Here is a 24,244-nt window from a genome sequence, read left to right on the forward strand (position 1 = left end):
CTTGCTTTAGAAACTTGAAGTGTTTTCCAGGAAAAGAGCTTGTTTTTGCTTCCCCCTATATACTAATAGGGTTATTATTTGTTTTAGGTTTAAGCTAAAACAAGTAATATGAGGGGTTGTACTAGGAAGAGAGGCAGAGCACTAGGTTTCAATCTGACACCCTAGCCCAGAACTGGATTAAGGCTTTTGGAGGCCCAGCGTACTTAAGACAGGGGGGCCCCTATGATGTAACATGGTTATCATTTTAGAAAATACACAGGCAAAACTGTGTGCTCTACTGTTCGCTTCACGAACAGTACAGTGTGAAGCAGGACATACCTTCTAACTGTCCTTGCAGTCGGACCAAATCCTGACTAAGCGACAAAGTCACCCAAATTCAGGACTGTCCAACCAGATACAGGACAATTGGTAGACTGTCCTGCTGTCTCCTACCTGTTCTTGTCACTTTCACCAATTGCGGTTGCTGGTTTCTTAAATCAGTTGCTGCTTGTCTGGATCCTGGAATGTAAGGGGCCCTATTCGGAAACAAAAATGGGTGCATGAAATTTAGAAAATTCCAACCAATAACAGTATTCACATTTGATAAATAGACCTGTTTCCCTCCAACTAGCCCTGACACTAAATTAATAGTATTCCCATTTAATAAATAAACCTATTTGCCTCCCTCCAAACAGCCCCAGCAATAAATTAAAAAGCATTTACGTTTAATAAATACAACCATTTCCCACAACCATCCCAGGCATTTAATAATTCATAATCACATTTAATAGATAGACCTAATTTTCCCCAAACACCGCCACATTCAATTAATAGGTCCCAAACCACCGCAGCATTAAACTAAAGGTTCAATCACCCCATCTTAACTTCATAGGCCCCACTATTAAATTAAATTGCCCCATCACCCCACAAATAAAATAGCACCCATAATTAGCCCCCACATACACTCCACAATTAAATTAAGACCCGCTTCCCTCACACATTATATTAATATACTGGCCCCTCACTCACACACACATACTGGCCCCTCACACAAAATATACTGATCCCTCACTCGCACACAAAATATACTGGCCCCTCACTCACACACACAATATACTGGCCTCATATTCACATATACAATATGCTGCCAAACACACACATATACAATATGCTGCCACACACACACACACACACACACACACATACAATATGCTGCCACACACACATATACAATATGCTGCCACACACACATATACAATATGCTACCACACACACATATACAATAAGCTGCCACACACACACCTGGACAAGTCTCCTCTTTACATCAGTAGTAGAACTTACCTGCTGCAGACTTCTCTCGCTACTCCATTTACATGCCTGCACCTGGACAAGTCTCCTCTTCACATCAGTAGTAGAACTTATCCGCTGCAGACTACTCTCACTACTCCGTTATATGCCTGCACCTGCAGAAGTCTCCTCTATACTTCAGTGGTAAAACTTGCCAATTGCAGACCACTCACGTTACTCCGTTACATGCCTGCACCTGGACAAGTCCTCTCTTCACATCAGTGGTATAACTTGCCAATTGCAGACCACTCACGTTATCCGGTTACATGCCTGCGCTAGGACAAGTCTTCTCTTCTCATCAGTGATGTAAACTGCCAACTGCGGACCACTCGCGCTATTCCGTTACATATCTGCGCTGGATAAGTCTTCTCTACACATCTGTGGTGAAACCTACCAGCTGTAGACCACTCATGTCTCCTTGTGATTTAGCTACTACTCAGTATGGTACCTATGAGCTAGACTAAAGTCTACAAGTGCCTCTGTATTATAGCTGCAAGTCGCTGACTCTTCTACTGCATTGTTGATTGGTCTTTGCCTAACGTTATCCAGTTATCAAGTACTGGCCTGCTATATGCTACCTGCGTGCTAAGGCACTTGGACTCTTTCCTCATTGTATCCTGCTTACTAATCTGCTGTACCATCACAGTTCCACGGTGCCAAGACTCAGCATTTATACTATTGACATTCCTTTCCTTTATTCTGTTGTATGGTTCTACTGATTCACCACACTACCCAGAGGTCCGCACCTCTGGTAAGTGTAGCTACACCTGGTGAATTCTGGGTAAAACTCCTAGTGCCCGTGACACATATACAATATGCTGATACACACACATACACAATATGCTGACACACACACATATACAATATGCTGACACACACACATATACAAAATGCTGCCACACACACATATACAATATGCTGACACACACACATATACAATATTCTGCCACATATAGAATATGCTGCCACATACACACATATATACAATATGCTGCCACATATACAATATGCTGCCACACACACATATACAATATGCTGCCACGCACATATACAATATGCTGCCACGCACACACACACATATAAAATATGCTGCCACACTCACATACAATATGCTGCCACACACATATAAAATTTGCTGCCACATATACAATCTGCTGCCACATATACAATATGCTGACACACACACACACACACACACACACACACACACATATACACTATGCTACCACATATACAATATGCTGCCACACACACACACACATACAATTTGCTGCCACAAACACACATATACAATATGCTGACACACACACACAGACACACACATATACAATATGCTGACGCTGACACACACACATATACAATTTGCTGCCACACACACACATATACAATATGCTGACACACACACACATATAAAATATGCTGCCACACACACAATATGCTGCCACACACGCATATACAATATGCTGCCACACACATATAAAATTTGCTACCACATATACAATTTGCTGCCACACACACACACACATATACAATATGCTGACACACACACACACACACACATATACAATATGCTGACGCTGACACACACACATATACAATTTGCTGACACACACACACACACATATACAATATGCTGACACACACACACATATACAATATGCTGACACTGACACACACACATATACAATATGCTGACACACACACACACATATAAAATATGCTGCCACACACACAATATGCTGCCAAACACACATATACAATATGCTGCCACACACATATAAAATTTGCTGCCACACACACACATATACAATATGCTGACGCTGACACACACAAATATACACACATATATATAATATGCTGACACCTCGTTCCATCCGCGCCGTGCGCTCGGCAGTCTTCTGACATTGGACGTCACCTATCACTTGGTGTGCCTCCCATGTGACAGCAATAGCCGGCCAAACCATTAGTGGGAGGCAGAGAGGGCGGTCGGATCTGCAGGCCAACGAGAAGGTGGCTGGTCCCATAGAAGGGGCCAGCCACCAAGTAAGTGAAATTAGTCCCAAAATAGTTTTATTTTGGTCCGGCCTGGGTGGCATGTGCCCCCCGGCCCTGCCCACCCCTGGCTCTAAGTGGGTTAGAGCACCAGCAGCTTATTTCTTCCTTGCATCCCGAACAGACCACAAAAAGCAATAGGCATGTGGCATTCTGGGGAAGATGGCGGCTTTTTGTGGTAATAGTGGGAAACTTAAGTGCAAGTTTTAAATATTTGTGAACAGTATAAAATAATTCTACATATCCACTATAATATTGAATATTGTTATATCTTTATACTCCTGTAAGTCATTTGTTTTGGCCTGTTAGCATAAAGAGGTTATACACTAAAGTTGAAAATGATGAAGCTGCATTATAAGCGTAAAAAACATAGTAAATTTGTCATATTTCTGTAGCTAAAACTTTATTTTTACACTTGGCTTAGTTGGTAATTAGCTCTTGGGTCATGTCTTTTTTAAATGATTCTTAGAGGTTAGGCTAAGAGTGTACTGAATTCACAGTAACTGTTATCAGCTGGCATGCCTGGTAATTTTGTTTATCATGTTTTGTTTGTGTTTGTAAAATATCAGTGCTAATTCACACAGGATTTCTGGGAGGTGAAGGTATACATTGCAAAATAAGGCTGGCCACCTTAATATGTTAATCACCTAAACTAGAGGGCCCCTCAAATTTGACTTGGCTACTACAGGCTGCTTGTGAAAATGTGGGTAAGGACTGAGTTTAAGGTAGATGTATACTAAAAATTAAAAGAATTAAAATGCTTCACTACAACATACATGGACTATAAAAAACAACATTTCTGTTAAACAGATCCCCAACATATTAAAATGACAATTAGATCCATTGTCATGGAACTTCTTATCTCTTAGCTTGAATGGCACTATATAGTACATCACTTTAAACACTTTGGTAGCTTTCACATGGCAATTTTAGAATTTGTATGAATTCCTAAAAATATATTTTTTTAAATTAACATTGTATATTGTTGATCAGAGCCCAGAACCCATTGGTCAGCTGTACTTCAAGCTCCTTAGAGAGGCAGAAAAAATAAAGAAATGGAAGTCTGCTGTAGAGGTTGATGTGAATTATAAAGAAATGAAACTACAGGAAAAACGAAAAATGATAGATGCTCAACGAAAATTCATACAAGAGTTACAAGTGAGTAAATGCTACAGATCATATATGACATATATTTTCTATACTTTAAACCTTAGCTACTCAAGATATATATTTTACTTTTTTTACTTTAAGTGGAATTTTCCCTACCTGGCACCTTTAGATTCATTGTTACACTTACCTCTTAATAGCTGTAAACTTTTCTCTCTGAAAATGGATTCTTGTAGTTGCCAGGAGAAACCAAGACTCTGCCATGTTATAGCCACTATCAACAGAACATCTTGCTCTGCTAGCACATTAAGTTGCTTTTGTTGCCTTTTTTGATGCATGGTCCAGGGCTTGCACTGCCTTGCTAATGGGTACAGTTCCCCTGGCAAGCAAGACAATTTTTGGCATTAAAGTGATAGGGAGATTACATCTCCAACAGGTGTACGAGGTCCCATTTTAACAAGGACATTAGGGCAACGATACCATCTGGAGAGAACCTTATACTATGTCTCAAAAAACAAAATGCAAAGTAAGCTAGCTTGAGTAGTCTGAAAGATATTATTCCAGTGTTTCTCTTGAACTAAGTTACTCATATCTTTTTCCCAGTCTTTTGTAAACTTTGGCAAAGAGGCAAAACGATTTTCAATCAGGAATTTCTAAATCCCTGAAAGGATGCGTAGGACATGTACGAGCACCACACATAGTCTTGAGTAATGTCTATTCCCTGCTAGGATCTTTGCACAACTCCCCTGTATTTAAGAAATGTTTAAGTTGCAAATAATGCCAAAGCTCCGAATTAGGTATACTCTACTTTGCTTGTATATGTTCAAAGGGATGCACACCAGATGGGCCCATCAACTGGCCTGTGCGAACGATCCCCACCTGAGACCATTTTTAAACTCCTTTTCCTGAATTTCATGAGTAAAGGACTGGTTGGTAAGCAGTGGGATCTATTACTCATTTGGTTGTAATGTCCATCTTTAAGGGCATTTTGGGATGGAGTCATTGCTACTTCAAAAGAAATTATTAAATCCAAGGTGCCAGAGGACCCAGGTTTGTGGTTATTGAATCAGACAAAGTTTCCAATTTAATTGTATTAAAAATCCTTGTTAAAATATCTAAATAGTGCTGCAAAGGCAGTCATTCCTGTTCATTGGAGATCCTCGTCTCCTCCAACTCTAAAAGAATGGCTCACCCACATTGAAGTCTACAGGTATATGGATGATCTGATTCTCTGCTCTTCTGATAGGTTTAATGAATATTGTGCCATATGGTTCTACTGGCTAGAATTCCAAGACACTGAAAAATATTCTGCCTTATCCAAATAGTCCCCTTTTGTGGAGTTTCTTGATAGTAGTAAGCACTCTTTCTTGTTTTCTACATGTGCCCTTTATCTAGTTATCATTGAAGACCGGGATCCTGTTTGAAAAGACCCACGCCTTCCTTCCTTCCCCTCCTTTCCTATCCTCACCTTCCTTTATATGTTTATTTTTTTTTGGTTTATTCTTTTTAAATATTCAATGTTTAGTGAACTAGTGCTTTTAGGGGTATATTTACTAATCTGCGGGTTTAAAAAAGTGGAGATGTTGCCTATAGCAACCAATCAGATTCTAGCTGTCATTCTGTAGACTGGTAGACTGTACTAAATAAATGATAGTTAGAATCTGATTGGTTGCTATAGGCAACATCTCTACATTTTTTTTAAACCTGAAGTTTAGTAAATATACTCCCTAATTTCATGTAAGTCATACTTTATAAAATTGGCTGATTTAAGGTTGGAACTTAGAACTTGTTCTTTACTGGATTTCATGAGAATTATTTTTACTCAACTTTTCTTACATCCATTTTGTATGACAATTTGTTTGATTGCCCTTTATTTACACATTTGTATATTTTTATTCATTTTTGGCAATAAAAAGTTATTGCAAAATAATAAATAAAGTGGCAGGGAGGTGGCTGTAAAAGGCAACACATCCATACACTTTCAACTTTTGGGTCTTATCTTTAAGAGTACTATCAGTCTGTGTTCCATTTCTATTGTATTTATATTTTCAGAATATTTATTATCATTTAACAATGTTGAAAATGCACCTTTGATTCTATTAGAATGAATGTAAAAAAAATAATATTTAGAAAAACTATTTTTGTGGGCATGAGAAAGTGGATAATTGGCCAAGTGTCTCTGTTACATTTAGGTAACAGAGCTTTTAAAAGCTCTTCCCACAATGCTCCAGTAAGTAGTATGCACTAAATTATTGTAAGTTAGCTGTAGTAGCTGGACCAAAGTAAGCTCAAAGATAGAGATACTGTAGTACAGCTTAATGGCCGATATGGGACAAAGCCTGTCTATCTATCTATCTATCTATCTATCTATCTATCTATCTATCTATCTATCTATCTATCTATCTGTCTGTCTGTCTGTCTGTCTCTGTCTGTCTATACATCTGTCCATCTATCTATGTCCCTTGAATTCTGTAAACTACATTCTTGCTCCCCCCCCAAAAAAAAAAAATAATTATAGTTTTTTACTTCAAGATGACCCTATTTTCCCATGCTGATTGACTTGCACAGGGGTAAAAATAGCAGTGTTGTTGGAGGAGCATTTAATGGGATCTCAGTATATGAAGATAGGTTTTACAGTATTTAAGTGTGACATATTGATCATAAGATTGTCAATATATTTATTGTAAGAAAATATATGAATGTGGCACTTATTCCAATTCACATTCTGTTCCTCAATATGCTTTTGAAAAACAGTTATAAAATAAGGATAACTATTTCCCTTTTCAAATCTTAAGAACTACTTTCTCAGTAATGTATTTGTTTGTTATCTAGTTTGAAAATGGAAGTTTGAGATTAAAGTTGGAAGATGTGGTCCATGAAAATGAAGACTTAGTAAACCAGTAAGCTAAACTGAAGAATTACTTGTAATTAGAGATAAATTGTTAAATTGTGCGGTTACATTTGTTCTAAAATTGCTTATGAATAAGTTTATAGTCATTCCAACAAAGTAGATACCAGGAAAAAACAATGTTTTCACTATATGATTTGTAAGAAATTTGTACTGATAGACAAGTAGGATAGGACTAACAAAGAAAGCTAAAATGAGAAATATGGGAGATACATATAGTTATGAATTACTTTAAATATGTTTGTTATATCCACATGTAAAGTGACTTTTACAGTTGTTATTTGTCATGTACTAGACAAGCAAAAGCCTTACATTCTATGTTAGCATTTGATTAAATGTACAAAAGATAGAGAATATAGAGGCATAGAGCTTTTTAGTCAATATACAATTGTACTAATAAATCATGAACATTTATTCAGTAAATCATCATCATCAACTATTTATATAGCGCCACTAATTCCGCAGAGCTGTACAGAGAACACACTCACCTCAGTCCCTGAACCATTGGAGTCTAAATCCCCTAACGTACGCACGCACACACACACACACAGACAGAGAACACACCTCAGTCCCTGAACCATTGGAGCTCAGTCTAAATCCCCTAACGTACGCACACACACACAGACTGAGAGAGAGACTATGGTTAATTTGATAGCAGCCAGTTAATCTACCAGTATGTTTTTGGACTGTGGGGGGAAACCGGAGCACCCGGTGGAAATCCACGCAAACAATGGGAGAACAAGCTTCACATAGATAAGGCCATAGTCGGGAATTGAACTCATGACCCCAGTGCTGTGAGGCAGAAGTGCTAACCACTATACCACCGTGCTATATTGCTGGGGGAAACTTTTGGCTAACGAAATGGAGCAGTTCATAAAGGACCAAACAGAGATAGTCAAGGTGCAAACATTTTCTCTAAAGAACTCATTACATGTGCATTTAGTGCTTGGAAAAATGAACTGCTCTTTGTCAACTATATAGAAATAATGGACATTTCCAGAGACAATGTCAAAATTATTAAAACCCAAAGAGATTGGCTGAAAATCTGGGGAATGTTCAATATTTTAAGTGATGGAAAAAGTTGAGTGTCCAACTAAAGGATGTATCAATTAAATGTTGACGTCCCTGTTTAACACAATAATATACCTTGGTCATTTCATGTCAAATCACACAGAAAAATTTCATTATGACACCCACTGACTCAGATTTTCATGAAACTTGGTACACTTGATACTACCACATATCTACTAACCCATGTAATATTTATCTTCTCTAGGCCTCATAGTTTCTGAGATAGGGGGTCAAAGTTATGTAAAATTGCTCAGAAATGCCACTCCTGATTCTCTGTTTTTAGTGTGATATGTTTCATAAAAAAATTCACATCTCAGTGACTAATCCACACATCACTTTGAAATTTTTATCCTTTGTCAATCACAAAATGAGAATTCCAGAAAAAAAGTTTTATCAATCTTGCATGACTCTGAGGGGGGTATTCAATTGATGGCGTGATCGCCAAAAATCGAGCGCTCGAAAAATATTACCGTTAATACGGTAATCTGCGCGTAAAAACCGTTAATACGGTAATTTACTCGCTGGATTACAGCTCGCAGCTCAGGAGAATTAAACACAAAATAACCACGTGAAAAATAAATAACATTCTAGTATATCGATATCTTCTGATACAGAACACTTTTACTCTAAAACAGATATCAAAGGACTCACCACAGTGCAGGCTCAGCAAGAATGAGGCTGAAACATGTCCCTACCTGCCTTGATTGGCATCACCTTTTGAGAATGCTGTCATCTACTATCGTTTCAGAAATTACAGAAAAGCAATCAAGAGGGGCAAGTGGGCCTTATAGGGGTAATTTTTATGAGGAGTTTAATGGTGACATTTAAAATTCCAAAAGGGAAATACCTGGTGTTCAAAATTATAACTAATTTATTTTTGGTTTCAAAGAGAAAATTTTAAATAAACATTAAAAACTCATACAGGCAATCAAAATCCCATTATTTTTCTTTTATAGTCTTTTAAAGGAACATGTTAACTCCTCTACCTCATGTTGATAATGCTTATTGAACACCAGGATATTTTCATCTAAAAAAGTCTTGAAATTTTAACTAAATTATTTTTTGATAGCTCTCAGAGTAATGCAAGATTGATAAAACTTTTTTTTCTCTCCCCATATTGTGATTGACAAAGGATATGTGGATTAGGCACTGAGATGTGAATTTTTTTTACATATCACACTAAAAACGGAGAATCAGGAGTGGCAATTTTACATAACTTTGACCCTCTATATCTCAGAAACTGAGGCCTAGAGAAGATAAATTTTAGATTGGTTATTAGATATGTGGTAGTATCAAGTGTACCAAGTTTCATGAAAATCTGAGTTGGCGAGTGTCATGGCCTGGGTGAACTGACATTGAATGACCCAACTGCAGTACATGAGCAAAAACAGATTCCAAAACAAATGCCAAAATAGCAGCTTTGCAAAATATTCTAGACACCCCTTGGGAAAATAATTTTTGGTACCCAAGTAAAAAAAATATTCTTAAAAACAATGCGTCTCATTTAAAGTTGAAAGTAAAAATACTCACAAGAATGTAGATGCAAAAAAGAGTACTTGCACTTTTCCATGTGTATTTTGAGATGCTCTTATCTTAAAAACGTGTCCATCTTAAAGCCTAGCGTGTAGATGCTTCAAGAGCAAACATACAGTATGCTAGTTCTAATTATCAACTTACGTCTAGCACATAGATGCTTGCAGAGTAAAAATGCTACTGTCGTTGGGCCTGATTCATTAAGGAAAGTTAAGCAAAAAATTGAGTAAGTTTTCTTACTCAAATTTTCTGGACAAAACCATGTGGCAATGCAAGGGGTGCAAATGAGTTTATAATTGTGCACATAAGAAAAATACTGGCTGCTTTTTCATGTAAGCACACAAATACTTGATAGCTTAGTTGTGCACTGAAATTTAAAGTTGATCTAGGACATGAACTCTACCTCAAATATAAATCTGCCATCACATTTTAAATTTACCTCCCACTCCATTGCAACATGGTTTTGCTTTACTTACTTTTGCTTAACTTTTCTTAATGAATCAGGCCCTTTGTCATCAACTTCTTCCCTGGACTATGTTTAAATACCCTACCTTTTATACAAACATAGTATCAATAGGGGCATCTAGAATACTTTGTATAGCTGCTATTTTGGTATTTTAAAAATGAACTTGAATCAAACAATAAACAATCTCCCCAGAAATCCATATTGTGCCACTTTATTAAAAAAAACATCTTTTTTTTAATGCAATCCAATGGAAATTCTTCTTGACAGTCTACAGGGAATAATATAAAAAACTCTCACTCATGATTATTTTAAAAAATAAATGCAGCTAAATTGAGCAGTAGTAGGAAAAAAACTAAAAGCTTAAATGAATAAAGTGTTTATAGGTTGGACTTTTAAGTGTTACTATTTTCACCATGGACATTATCAGGTATATATGCAAAACTAGGTGCAGAATGATTTTTCTGAGCAGTTCCAAAGACTGCTAAGTGAGCGCTCACCTTGAAATCCACTATGCGTACAAGTAAGTGCACTTGCATATCTTCCTCTCTTTTTGTCGTTTGTATACAAACTTTAATGTTTAATTTGACTTTGGCAGGTCACCGGTATAAAAATTATAGAAACGTTACCCAATCAACTATTTTTTCTTCTGATGTAATCATATTTGATGAAATCTTACATGATTGGATGTATTTTTGTTATAAAATTATTGTGATGGGCATAATTTAATGAAATTTCCTAAAACATTCTCAGTTTTGTTTTCATTTTTCACTTTTTTTTTATGTACAGTCATGGCCAAAAGTTTTGAGAATGACACATATATTGCTGCTTCAGTGTTTTTAGATCTTTTTTGTCAGATGTTGCTATGGTATACTGAAGTAAAATTACAAGCATTTCATAAGTTTCAAAGGCTTTTATTGACAATTACATTAAGTTTATACAAAGAGTCAATATTTGCAGTGTTGACCCTTCTTTTTGAAGACCTCTGGAATTCACCCGGCGTGCTGTCAATCAACTTCTGGGCCACATACTGACTAAAGGCCACCCATTCTTGCCTAATCAATGCTTTGTCAGAATTTGTGGGTTTTTCTGTGTTCAGCCACCTCTTGAGGATTGACCACAAGTTCTCAATAGGATTAAGGTCTGGTCAGTTTCCTGGCCATGGACCCAAAATTTCGATGTTTTGATCCCCAAGCCACTTAGTTTTTACTTTTGCCTTATAGCAAGGTGCTCCATCATGCTGGAAAAGGCATTGTTCATCACCAAACTGTTCTTGGATGGTTGGGAGAAGTTGCTCTTGGAGGATGTTTTGGTACCATTCTTTTTTCATGGCTGTGTTCTTAGACAAAATTGTGAGTGAGCCCACTCCCTTGGCTGAGAAGCAACCCCACCCATGAACGGTCTCAGGATGCTTTACTGTTGGCATGACACAGTACTGATGGTAGCGCTCACTTTTCCTTCTCCTGGACAAGCGTTTTTCCAGATGCCGTAAACAATCTTAAAGGGGATTCATCCGAGAAAATGACTTTACTCCAGTCCTCAGCAGTCAAATCCCTGAACCTTTTGCAGAATATCAGTCTGTCCCTGAAGTTTTTTCCTGGAGATAAATAGCTTCTTTGCTGACCTTCTTGATAGCAGGCTATCCTCAAAAAGTCTTCGCCTCACTGTGCATGCAGATGTACTCACACCTGACTGTTCCAATTCCTGAGCAAGCTCTGCTCTGGCGGTGCCCCGATCCCGCAGCTGAATTAACTTTAGGAGACAGTCCTGGTGCTTGCTGGATGTTCTTAGATGCTCTGGAGCCTTCTTCACAACTATTGAACCTCTCTCCTTGAAGTTCTTGATGATCCGATAAATGGTTGATTTAGGTGCAATCTTACTAGCAGCAATATCCTTGCCTGTGATGCCCTTATTGTGCAAAGCATTGATGACTGTTTGTGTTTCCTTGCAGTTAACCATGGTTAACAGATGAAGAACAATGATTTCAAGCACCACCCTCTTTTTAAAGCCCACAGTCTGTTATTCTACCTCAATCAGGATGACAGAGTGATCTCCAGCCCTGTACTCATCAACATTCTCACCTTTGTTAACGAGAGAATCACTGACCTGATATCAGCTGGTCCTTTTGTGGCAGGGCTGATATGCAGTGGGAATGTTATTTTTGGGATGGAAAAGAGGGACTTTGAAATGAATTGCAATTCATCTGATCACTCTTCATGGCATTCTGGAGTATATGCAAATTGCCATCATAAAAATTGAGGTGGCAGACTTTGTGAAAAATAATATTTCAGTCATTCTCAAAACTTTTGCTCATGACTGTAGTTTTATAAATGTACAAGGAACACTAAGTTTTTCCATTAGATATGCTTTCTGTAAGGATTGCACTGAAGCATGTGCAGGTTTGGGGGCTCTACTTTACATAATGGGCTTGATTCATTAATAAATGTAAAGCAAGAAAATCATTAACTTTGGACCTTCACAATTGCAATGCAAGGGGTGCAAATGAGTTTATTTTTTTGCACATACGGAAAATACTGGCTGTTTTTTCATGTAGGACACAAATACTTGATAGCTTTATTTTTACACTGACATTAAAAGTTGATCTAAGACATGCTCTACTCCAATTATAAATCTGTCCTCCAATGCCCTCCAATGCAACATGATTTTGCCAAGGTCCAAAGTTACTCTTTTTTTTGCTTTACTTTCCTTAATGAATCAGGCCCAATGTGTCTGTCAGCAAAGATGTCTCTTGGTCAACCACAGCACCGAAACTATACATAGTAGGGGGGAAGAAATTCTTATTGATTGTAAGCTTGCGAGCAAAGACCTCTTACCAATTTGTCTGTTAACACCCAATTTAATTTTATTACTGTGTTTGTTCTTAATTGTAAAGCGCTACAGAATATTCTGGCGTTATATAAATAAATGATAATAATAATAATATATTGGCACACAAGAGGAAACGTCTCCTCTCACTGCACCATCGATCCTTAATGATACCATAAGTAAAATAAACGCAAAGTCCAAAGCACTGCCTTGGCTACCTAAAATTGGAAGCAGCTGACATGGAGAACAAAGAATCATAGTAATAAACTACTGCAACCTTATCTCCACTTTCCAACTACACAGAGAAAGCTAAAGGCAACTCCAGGCAGTGATTTATTACTATGTTGAGTATAACCGTTTCATCTATGCTTCCCATGTTAGCTGGCTGAAGACATGGAAATCCAGAGCACCCTTTCTTCATCTGACAGCACAGAGAAGAAGATACAGATTCTTCAAAATTCTTATTAGCAACAGGTAAGTGGTCATATTTCAAGTATGACTGATCAAATGGTGGCTGGGATCCAAAATGTGTGCTGTAGAGAAGCTTCATATGTCAGCTGCATCCAAAAACCTGCTTCTATTAAGTTGTACCTTTTTTGTCTCTGAATAAACAGTATAAAATTCACCTGGGCATAGGTTATTAAGACTGATTTTGGAATTGTGACTACGTAAACTGTAGAAGTTGTGTGGCTTGGTATGGGAAAATGGTGATTGATGTAAGTTATTCCTAGTGTAACCAACACATAGCATAATGTGAGAAAATGTATTTCTACTGAGGTGTAAAAACCTTATGGAAACTTGTGCAAAGGAAAAAGTTAGCAACAGAACCTTTTTTTTTGCCACAAGTTTCAGAATAGTCCCTCCACTAAGCCTTATTACAAACAGCAACATTTTTAATGTGTGGAAATATACATTCTTTTCTGCCTAGTGCATTTTAAGGCTCACGACCACTTTAGTCATTAAAATAAAACTTCTCCAATTTTATAAACTGGTAATCCACAAGTGTTATATACCTTATTGCATTTGTTTTTAGGTTTTAGTATGTCATGGTGTAGGGTCAAATAAAATATTGAGCTACATATGAATGTACAAAATGTGATACCAGGAATAATTCTGCCTATATTATTCTGTGACATGTATTGGAATGCAAAATGACTTCAACTATGAGATGACTTTATCACCTACGGGGGAACAGTGCATCTTCAAAGAGCTCCAATGTATCAAGCTGAGAGTTTTCCAGCGGGTTTGGAAAGTGGAGATGTTGCCTATAGCAACCAATCAGATTCTAGCTGTCATTTTGTAGAATGTACAAAATAAATTATGGCTAGAATCTGATTGGATTTTCAAACTCACTGGAAAACTCTCAGCTTGATACATTTACCCCAGATCTCAAAGGGGTGGCCTGCAGTCCACACACAAATGAAATGTGCTTTGAGAGAAGTTGAGAGTAAATTATTATTACTTCAACTAATCAACTTTCCATAGATCTGTTTTTATATTTGCACATTCGTAAATTTACACTGGCTTGATTCATTTTAAAATTGGGTTTGTATGACACTCACTAGAAAAGATATGTTAAGAATTGGAGTTAAAAAGTGAGTTGAGAACCCAGGCTCTAAAACTCTGTCATCAGCCTAGCTGACCACTCACAGTCCTATACAACAGTAAGATGGGGAGGGGGGCAGTAGGTGAGAAAGATTCTTTAAAAGATCAGATCACCTAATAACTATTATCATTCTTTGTTGGTCAGTCAAATTGTAAGATATCCACCTTTCCATAGCAGTTCCTGGCTTAGCTGGTATAAGCTCAGATGTAGTTTATTACTTTCTGTATTTTTCTCCTTTTATTTTATCATTTCTTTTGCCGTATGTTATAAGTCATCTTTATTATTAGTTTTTATTATTTGTAAGTATTGTAACTTTTTTGTATGTTAGATTCTAATTTTATCATTTGATGTTCTTTTTGCTCCAAACGAATTCATAGAAGAGATGTATTGCTTCACTGTGTTAACCTTTTGTGAGAAGTTAAACTTAAGGAGGAGCAGTTTCTTAACAAATTAGAGGCGATGATTTGTTACATTGAAATGAGGAGTGTAAACTCAAACAAAAATCAATAAACAATGAACCATATGGCACTAAGCACATCAAATACAATAAAGCAGCAACACCAGGAGAAAACTGTAGACAACCAAAAAGTAGCAAGAGTATTTGGTGAGCGTTATGTAATATTCAGACAAACACAATAAAAACCTTTTATGTAAGAATAATATCCAGTTTTATTGCTTAGTTTATGTATAAAATGTTAGAAATATACCAGTATAATAACAATTTAAAATGGAAATATGGGTACACTTATAGCCTGCAATTCAGGAAAAGCCAGTCCTATATCTGCAAGGACCTAAAATGATGAAAGTCATAATATATGGTGAGAGAACCAAAATTTAGGGAATTTTGCTCTTTTGCTTTCCTTTTTAGGCTTAAATACTTAAAGCGAACAGTGTAGTAAATCTCAGCCAGCTCCAAGTTAGTAAGCGGATTCCGACCAGTCCGCGCTAAAAGGATTTTGATAATACAGGAATCTTCGCTTTTAAAGAGGCTTTTATTTTTCCCTTAAGAAATGTAGCAATGGTGTCCTTGTGCTGATGATATAAAATCCAGTAAACAATAGAATCAACTTAACATGCTTCTCTGTGGTTAAATCACAGTTTAATCAGAAGCATATAACGGTTCCTCTCCATGTAGTCTGCTTTTTATAGTCAAACAAAATCCAATCTAATTGCCCTGTTAATCAACATCCAGCTGAGTAGGTACTGGGAGAGGCTGTGTAGTTGAACTGATAATTAGCAAGACTTTTCAACAAAGACAGAAGTTGCAAATACAATAAGTGTCTATCAAATGGCCACATATAAATATATAAAACAACATATAAATACATATGAAGTCAAACATAACATTTTTTTAAAAGCAACACAGAAGGCAAAATTAACCAATCTTAAACAGATATCTGGATAATCAGATCATTCAAGTGCTGCAAAAGAGTAGTTTTTTTGCAGTGCACATGCTCTAATAGAAAATAACTAAACCTTATACCTGATGTTTTTTCAGAAATTAACCAATGTCTAGTTCGATATGCAGGAGGTGTATAATTGCTCTATAATGGTAAATTAAAGTTATTCCACGGTGGGGACTCATTATGAATCCAAGAGCCAAAATGAAATGTCTGGAAGTAACTTTAAGGCTATGTGGTTCATATTCTCTTGAAACTTGCCATAGGTTCTAACTGAACCAATTTCTTGTGATTTTTATTTATTTATATTGCCTAGGTTGATACTCTTGGCTTCAGAAATAATTATCTAATTATAATAAAAGAAAACTATGACTATATATATTTTTATTTAGACTATGATGATTTGCATGCTACGTTTTTTTCCTTTAAAAGTTTTTATTAAATTTTGCATACGTTTTTAAGGGGTACAGAAATAAAAAAGGGGGGGTGGGGAGGAGGGAAGGACAATAAACAAATGGGTAAAAGGGGAGGGGGGGTGAGTACATAGTGGGTAAGGAACACAACAATATATCAGCAACTTTTAACCAAAGAAGTTACATCAAAAACCCTTTCAATGCGTTATATTGGGCACATGAATGTACTGGGTGGCCCAACCTAATGTCATCCAAGTTGCATGCTACGTTTTTAATTGTACTATGACATAGTGGGAAAATGGATGGGTGAGATTCAATTGTAACAATACAAGACTCAATCATAAAAACACAGCACTTCCTTTATAGTATGAAACCTAAATTTCTCTTTCATCCATCTGGGGGACACTGCTTAACCATGGGGTTGAGTAGGGAGGGGAGGAGTCTGGCACCTACAGAGTTAACTTTCTTCCTGCTGACAGCATATCCCTCCCACCAATTCCCCACATACCTCAGTTTGAATTGGGTGCCCTAGGAGAAGGGCTGTGCATCAGAAGAGCTCCTCAGTGAACGCTGTTCACTGCTAATAGGTTTTTTCTTTCTTTTCAAAGTTTGTTTTGTTGATAGCAACGAGAGGCTCTGTTTGCAACAGAGCTGACTCGTGGGAGAAGCGCCTGCTAGCGGGGGCGGCCCCGCAGACAGAGGACGGAAAGCGCTTCTCAAACAGCGGGAAGCAGTCAACAAGAGACTCTCCCCGCTGATAGCAGGACGGGTGCTGCCATTAGGCAGAAAGCGCCATTACTGCTGTCGTTCCCTGGGAGCCAGCTGGAGTGTACCAAATCCCCTCCTCCTATGGGAGGATAGGGGGAGCTTGAAGGATGGTGCGCTAGTGATAGCGCTGTGCGGGGAACACATTCTAACAGGATTTCCCCTAAATACAGAAAGGGCTGATCGCTGTTAATGAAAAACACAGAAAGAGATTCCAGTGGTAGGGGAATGTGTTTGAGGAACACCTCTTCCCCCCCAGCTGAGTGAGCACGTGGAAGATCCCTTTTGGCGCCAAAGTTCAAAAGGAGGACAGATGCAGCAGTCATTTGGAGAGAAGTGCACTGTTGACACATATCTTCCACGCTAAGTATCACTTTGTTTCTTCTGTGTATGCATGTGTATTATAAGACAATGAGGTGTTGAGAGAACTGTGTTTAAGGAAAACTATAAAGCTCTCCAAACCTGTCTTATTTAATCAGAAATACTATGATATGTTAAATAACCTAGTCTGTATTTTCTGATAAAGGTTGTGGAAGTGTTTGGGCGTGCCAAACATATTGTCTGTTCCAAATGTAATGCTAAATGGGCCCAGGTGTTCTGTGCTAATTGCAGTCATTACTGAAAAACCTGCTGCAGCCTTTCAGCTTGGCTAATTATACCTTATACTCTCTATATAGAGGAAAAGGAACAGAAATACTATCTTTTGACTGGTTCATAGATGAATATGTACCTGTATTTTGCGGTGTGGTAGCAAAATGTGAGAAAGATAAAGCAACAGGATTTCATCTAAGTAGAAAGGGGAAATCGCTGTTAGCAGAGACACAGAAGGAGATTCCAGTGGTAGGGGAATGTGTTGAGAAGCACCTCTTCCCCTCCCCCGCTGAGTGAGCACGTGGAAGATCCCTTTTTGGCCAAAGTTCAAAAGGAGGACAGATGCAGCAGTCATTTGGAGAGAAGTGCATTGCTGACACATATCTTCCCCGCTAAGTATCACTTGGTTTCTTCTGTGTGTATGTGTGCATATGTATACATGTGTATTAACTAAGACTATGATGTGTTGAGAGAACTGTTGTTTAAAGAAAACTAGAAAGTTCTCCAAACCTGTCTTATGTAGTCAGAAATACTATGATATGTTAAATAACTTAATCTGTATTTTCTGATAATTTCTGGAGAAGTGTTTGTGTATATGAGACGTGATTCAGTTTTCTTTTTCTTATGATGGCAGATAAAAGTAAAACAGCATGTACCAAACATATTGTCTGTTCAAAATGTAATATTAAATTAACAGGTGAACGGCTGGATCAGGGGGGGGGCTCTGTGCTGCTTGCACTGTGGCTCCTGTGAAACTGCAGCCTAAAGACAGCTCCATTCGGACGGTAGAACCCCCCGAATGGGCGGCTACCCTGTCACAAGGGGTTGATACAGTTGTTAAACTGTTATCGAAACCTGTAGAGATCCCATCTACCTCAGTGGCTTCTCAGGGTATAACAGGAGGAATGACAGAGGAGTCATTTTTTCCCAGGGGTCGGATTAAATCCCTCCCCGGCCCTCCCTGGGGGATCCCAGATAGGAGAGGTGGGTTGGTCAGCAGTGGCTAAAGGCCTGGACCGACTTAACCAACTTCTGGAGAATCCCAGACATAAATGTAGTATTAAAAGACGTAGACCAGCTAAGGCGCTGTGGTCAGTGTCTGACTCTGAGAGTTCCTCAGAGGAGGAAGGGGAATGGATGGACGATTCAGACTTGTCCATAATAGAGTCAGAAGGAAACTCTAGACACCAGGGTATGGACGATCTGGTTAAAGCAGTTCGTCAGATCCTGGGATTTGTTGAATTGGAGGAGACGCAGTTCTTGGACCGCTCTCTCTTTAAAAAAGTGTCTAAACAGGTGGTCAGGTTTCCTCCCTCAGCTGAGTTGAGAGATATGGTAGAGGCCTCTTGGAAATATCCAGATAAAAGGTTCTCTATGCCAAAGAAGTTTGGCTCATTATATCCTCTCCAAGAGGAGGATATGACCTGTTGGGAACAAGTGGCGAAGGTGGATGCGCCTGTGGCGAGATTGGTTCGCCAGACCGCACTACCTGTACCGGGGTCAGCGGCCTTACAGGATGCGACCGACCGTAAATTAGAATCCCTGCTGAAGTCGGTCTTCTTGGCCGCCGGTACTAGCCTCAGACCAGCATTATCTGCTACCTGGGTAGCTAGGGCTATGGAAGCCTGGGCAGGGCAGTTTGAATCCGCTCTGCAGGATTCAGATCTTCAACCTCTGGCCATGCAGCTGAAGGAAGCAGCAGGCTACGTATATGAAGTGGCCCACAATTCGCCCTTCATGTCATCGTCTATTTTGGCTACAGCTATAGTAGCTAGAAGGGCGTTATGGTTAAGGACTTGGAATGCGGATTCAGAGTCAAAAAAGGCGTTAGAATCCATCCCGTATACGGGTGGGATGCTATTTGGTCCAGAGTTGGACTCCTGGATTTTACAGGCATTTAAGGGGGTAAGAAGACGTCCTTGCCTGTAGATGCTCCAAAACCTAGGGCTAAGCCTAGGTTTAGCTCTTTCAGACAGCCTTTTTACGGGGGCGGGTCTGGCAGAGGCCAGACTACCAGTTCAGGGGCCGTTGGAACCAGGAGACAGTCCCGTAGAGGAAGGTCATCCTTTGCCCCTGCAGCAGGAAAGGCCCCTTCTGCTAAGCTGCCGGATAGACCAGCAGCATGACTACCACCCACCTCTGGTCACAGAGGGTGGGGTGGGAGGACGACTGTTTGGGTTCGCCCAGCAGTAGACAGAGTCCTCGGCGGACGGGTAAGTCCAGGATATCATGATAGAATCATGGGGCCAGTTCGTCTCAAGTTTTCATTAACTGTATTCCTCACTGTCCTTAGTCAAGACAGAGAAAGCTCATGGCTGCCGATTGGCTTCGTTTAAACAAAGCTATACAGGTTTGGAGGTACCAGAGGAGGAAAGGGTTTTAATCAAACCCAATTGTCGTGCAGAAGCCAGAAGGGTCGTTCAGTCCGGGGCTGAACCTCTGGAGTGTTATAGGGTCACAGGGAATCCCTTGTCTAAGAATGAGTTTCTTGGGACTAGTAAGGGACTTAGCACGCAGCAGAATGTTTCCTCCACAGGACAGGTTAAGGTCCCTGTTGGAGTGGATAGGCAGGGTCCTGTCAGGCAAGAAGCTGTCAGTACCCAGGTCTTTGGAGCTGCTAAAAAAGATGGTGACATCTTTCGTGACCCTACCCTACGCATGGATCCACCCCAGATGTCTTTGGTGGGACATTCGGAGGAAGCAGGCAGGGACCTTCTTTGGTTGGAAGTACCAGCGGAGGAAGTAAGTCCTCAGCGGGTGGTTGTTGGAGGACAACCGAACAAAAGGCAGGGAAATCCCAGAGTTCTGCACAAGATCAAGAGATCCACTGACAGTGCAGTGGACGTCCTAACAATGCCAGTCTTTCTGGTAACTCCAGTAGGGCTACGGAGCCATCTACTGACCCTGGGACCGTTCTTACATCTAAATCTGAACCGGCTGAATTTGATGGTGGAGCCTTCGAATCCAGTCTGTGGAAAGCGAGAGGGTTCTCGGGGGGTGTGGTAGGCACCCTCCTAAGTGCCAGGAAGCCAGTTTCGGCCAGGATCCGCCAACGCATCTGGCATGTATATATAAAATGGTGTAAGAAGAGGGCTTACAATTCTAGATCCTTTGGTCTGGCTAGATTTCTGCCTTCTTACAGTGTGGTTTAGAGGCGGAGCTTAAACTAGGAACCTTAAAGGTTCAGGTATCAGCTTTGTCAGTGTACTTCCACAATAAAAATGAGGACAGAGCAGTTTAAGGACTATTCTGTCCTTTCTCCCTAAGGTGATCTCAGGTTCCATATTAATTAGGAAATAGTTGTTCCAGTGTTCAGAGAGGAGCCTCAGTCTCCTGGAACGGGAACAAATAAATGTTGGACGTAGTGAGGGCATTACGTATATGTGTTAAGAGATCTGCAAAGATACGTAAGACAGATTCTCTATTTGTATTATTTGACTTTTCTAAGCGGGGATGGCCAGCATCTAAGCAAACTATTGCCAGATGGCTTACCCTGACTATCAGGGAGGCTTATGTCCGTATTAATCTCCCTGTGCCAAAACGTATTGTTGCCCATTCTACCCGTTTGGGGCGTCTTGGGCGGCACGGAATGGAGCCACGGTGGACCATCTGTGCAGGGCAGCCACCTGGTCCTCGGTCCATACCTTTACGAAATTCTACCAATTTAATGTATTGCGTCTGGGGACGCCTCCTTTGGCCGTAGTGTTCTACGTGCAAGGAGATCAGAGCGGTCCCACCCTTCAGAGGGATTGCTTTAGTAAGTCCCCATGGTTAAGCAGTGTCCCCCAGATGGATGAAAGAGAAAACAGGATTTATACTTACGATAAATCTCTTTCTCTGAGTCCATCTGGGGGACACTGCGGTCCCCCCCTTTTTCTTTTCTCTCCACTCCCCCCTCTGTTGAGGGTTGTATCTTGGTTGATTAGCCTCTTGTCCTAGGGCTTTGGTAATCAAACTGAGGTATGTGGGGAATTGGTGGGAGGGATATGCTGTCAGCAGGAAGAAAGTTAACTCTTTAGGTGCCAGACTCCTCCCCTCCCTACTCAACCCCATGGTTAAGCGGTGTCCCCCAGATGGACTCAGAGAAAGAGATTTATCGTAAGTATAAATCCTGTTATTTACTGCCTCACATTGGTGTTCAGTAGTAAATAATTAAAAGTACCCAAATAAAAAAAAAAGATAAGAAAATATGAAACTTAAAATTGATAAACATAACAGTAATATATAAGGACCTAATCATATATGTGAAAATATGTAACTATAACATATAATAGTAAATATTTTTTGTATCCCATATAACTATGACATTCATATAAAAAGGCATAAAATTCAAATCTCATCAATAAAAAAAAAATACATAAAAGTAAGATTTGCTGCATCAAAGTACATGGGCGCGTGTGCAACGATTCTGTGCCCCATTTATCTCATGGTATAAATCCCATTCTTGGTTTTAGTAATGTTAGTATAATCCATGTCCTCAAATTACTTATTTGCGTCTCTTTCATCCAGTGTTCATCTACAAAACAAGAAGAAGGGGAAGTGGTCAGCAACAATATATATGCAGGGAGCAAAATACTTTATGTTCAGTCCTCTTTTGTCCATACACACTCTGTGGCTGGGGCAAAACTGCTTTCATAATTAGCTTTTGTCACTAGCAGGGGAATGCCCAGCTCTCTGTTCCGTGATCTGGACAGCTAAACTTTCCACGTCCTTAAATTGTATGAAATATACTATATAGAATGGGCTGTATTGTATATAGCCAACACATTTCTTCTCTGGTGGACTTTTGCAAGTTCATTGGGTATTTAACTATAATGTTAAACTACCTGGCAAATCAGGCATTATACATAAATGAGAATATATTACATAATCAAATCACATAATTAGACAAGCTGTCTTGTTTTAATGCAATGTTAAAATGGAAGTAAGGAAGTTATCTTTTATTTATATAACCTAGAACTTAATCCCCACATATGTCCCTCCTTATTCCTCTTTCTCACTCACCTCCTCCACCACAGACCTAGAGGAACCACACACCATCTCCAACGATCCAAACTCCAACCTTGGCACTCCAAACATACCCCATAAAGCGCTCCCTACGCTGAGCACCACTATAGATGACCTCACTCCAACTCTGATTTCCTTCATTACAAATTTATCCTGCCTTCTTACTATATTGCCTTCTCTCCCACCAACTAAATCTACTTTATATCGCTAATGTCCACCTAATTGATAAACCCCTGTCAACGTCAACTTGCTTTTTTGACCACTCCCACCATCCTTTCTTTATTGACTTACTGCTATCTACCTAAAAGGTAAAATCAACACTATATGTAAAGAAAGTTCTTATCGCTAGATCCATCACCCCAAACCCATCTTCTCCTCCACTCACATACCCACCTTCAGTTATTTATCTCTTATTAGTGAAGATGAGGTTTTCTCCTGCACCAGAGACCTACACAATGCAGCTCTAGGAACCTCACACCATCTCCAATGATCCAGACTCCAACCCTTGCACTCCAAACAGACCACATAGTGCTCCCTACGGTGAGCAAATTTATCCTGTCTTCTTACTATATTGCCTTCTCTCTCGCCAAGCAAGCCTACTTTATAGCTTTAATATCCACACAAGTGGCCAATCTCTATTACCTCTTTGTTACCATCAACTTGCTTCTTTGACTACTCCCACCAGCCTTCCTTTATTGCCCTACTTAAAAGAAAAAATAAGTACTATCTGCAAAGAAATCTCTCGTCGCTAGATCCATCACCCCAAACCCATCTTCTCCTCCACACAAATACTCACCCTCAGTTCTTTATCTCCTGTTGCTGAAGATGAAGTTTTCTCATTTCTCCCTATTCCCCCTGTCCTCTTAAACAGGGGGAATTCCACTCCTCCATATCCCCCCCATTTTTGCCATCATCTAGATCATCTCTTAAACCTGTTACTCTCCACTGGCACCTTCCCTTCCATCTGAAAACATGTGCAGATCTCTCCTATCCTTAATAAACAGTCTCTCTACCCTACCTCTCTCTCCAGCTATCTTTCTGTTTCTTTTCTCCCTTTTGCTTTCAAACTATTTAAATTACTTGTATACAGCCACCTGACCCACTTTCATTCCATTCACTCTGTTCTCAATCTTCTGCAATTTGGCTTTCACCCTCTACACTCCACTGAGACTGCTC

The 24,244-nt window shown here is 39.3% G+C and overlaps 1 protein-coding gene across 1 annotated transcript in view; it reads left to right on the plus strand.

Moving 5' to 3' along the window:
- Positions 1-24,244, plus strand: part of LOC142139944 (synaptonemal complex protein 1-like) — a 101,728-nt gene that overhangs the window by 41,930 nt on the left and 35,554 nt on the right. Inside the window, exons 5-6 of the mRNA XM_075197811.1 lie at positions 4,372-4,536; positions 7,318-7,385. Of these exons, the coding sequence (XP_075053912.1) occupies positions 4,372-4,536; positions 7,318-7,385 (233 nt within the window). The remainder of the gene's footprint in view (positions 1-4,371; positions 4,537-7,317; positions 7,386-24,244) is intronic.

Source organism: Mixophyes fleayi, chromosome 2, assembly GCF_038048845.1.
Source record: "Mixophyes fleayi isolate aMixFle1 chromosome 2, aMixFle1.hap1, whole genome shotgun sequence".
In the NCBI taxonomy this organism is placed as follows: domain Eukaryota; kingdom Metazoa; phylum Chordata; class Amphibia; order Anura; family Limnodynastidae; genus Mixophyes; species Mixophyes fleayi.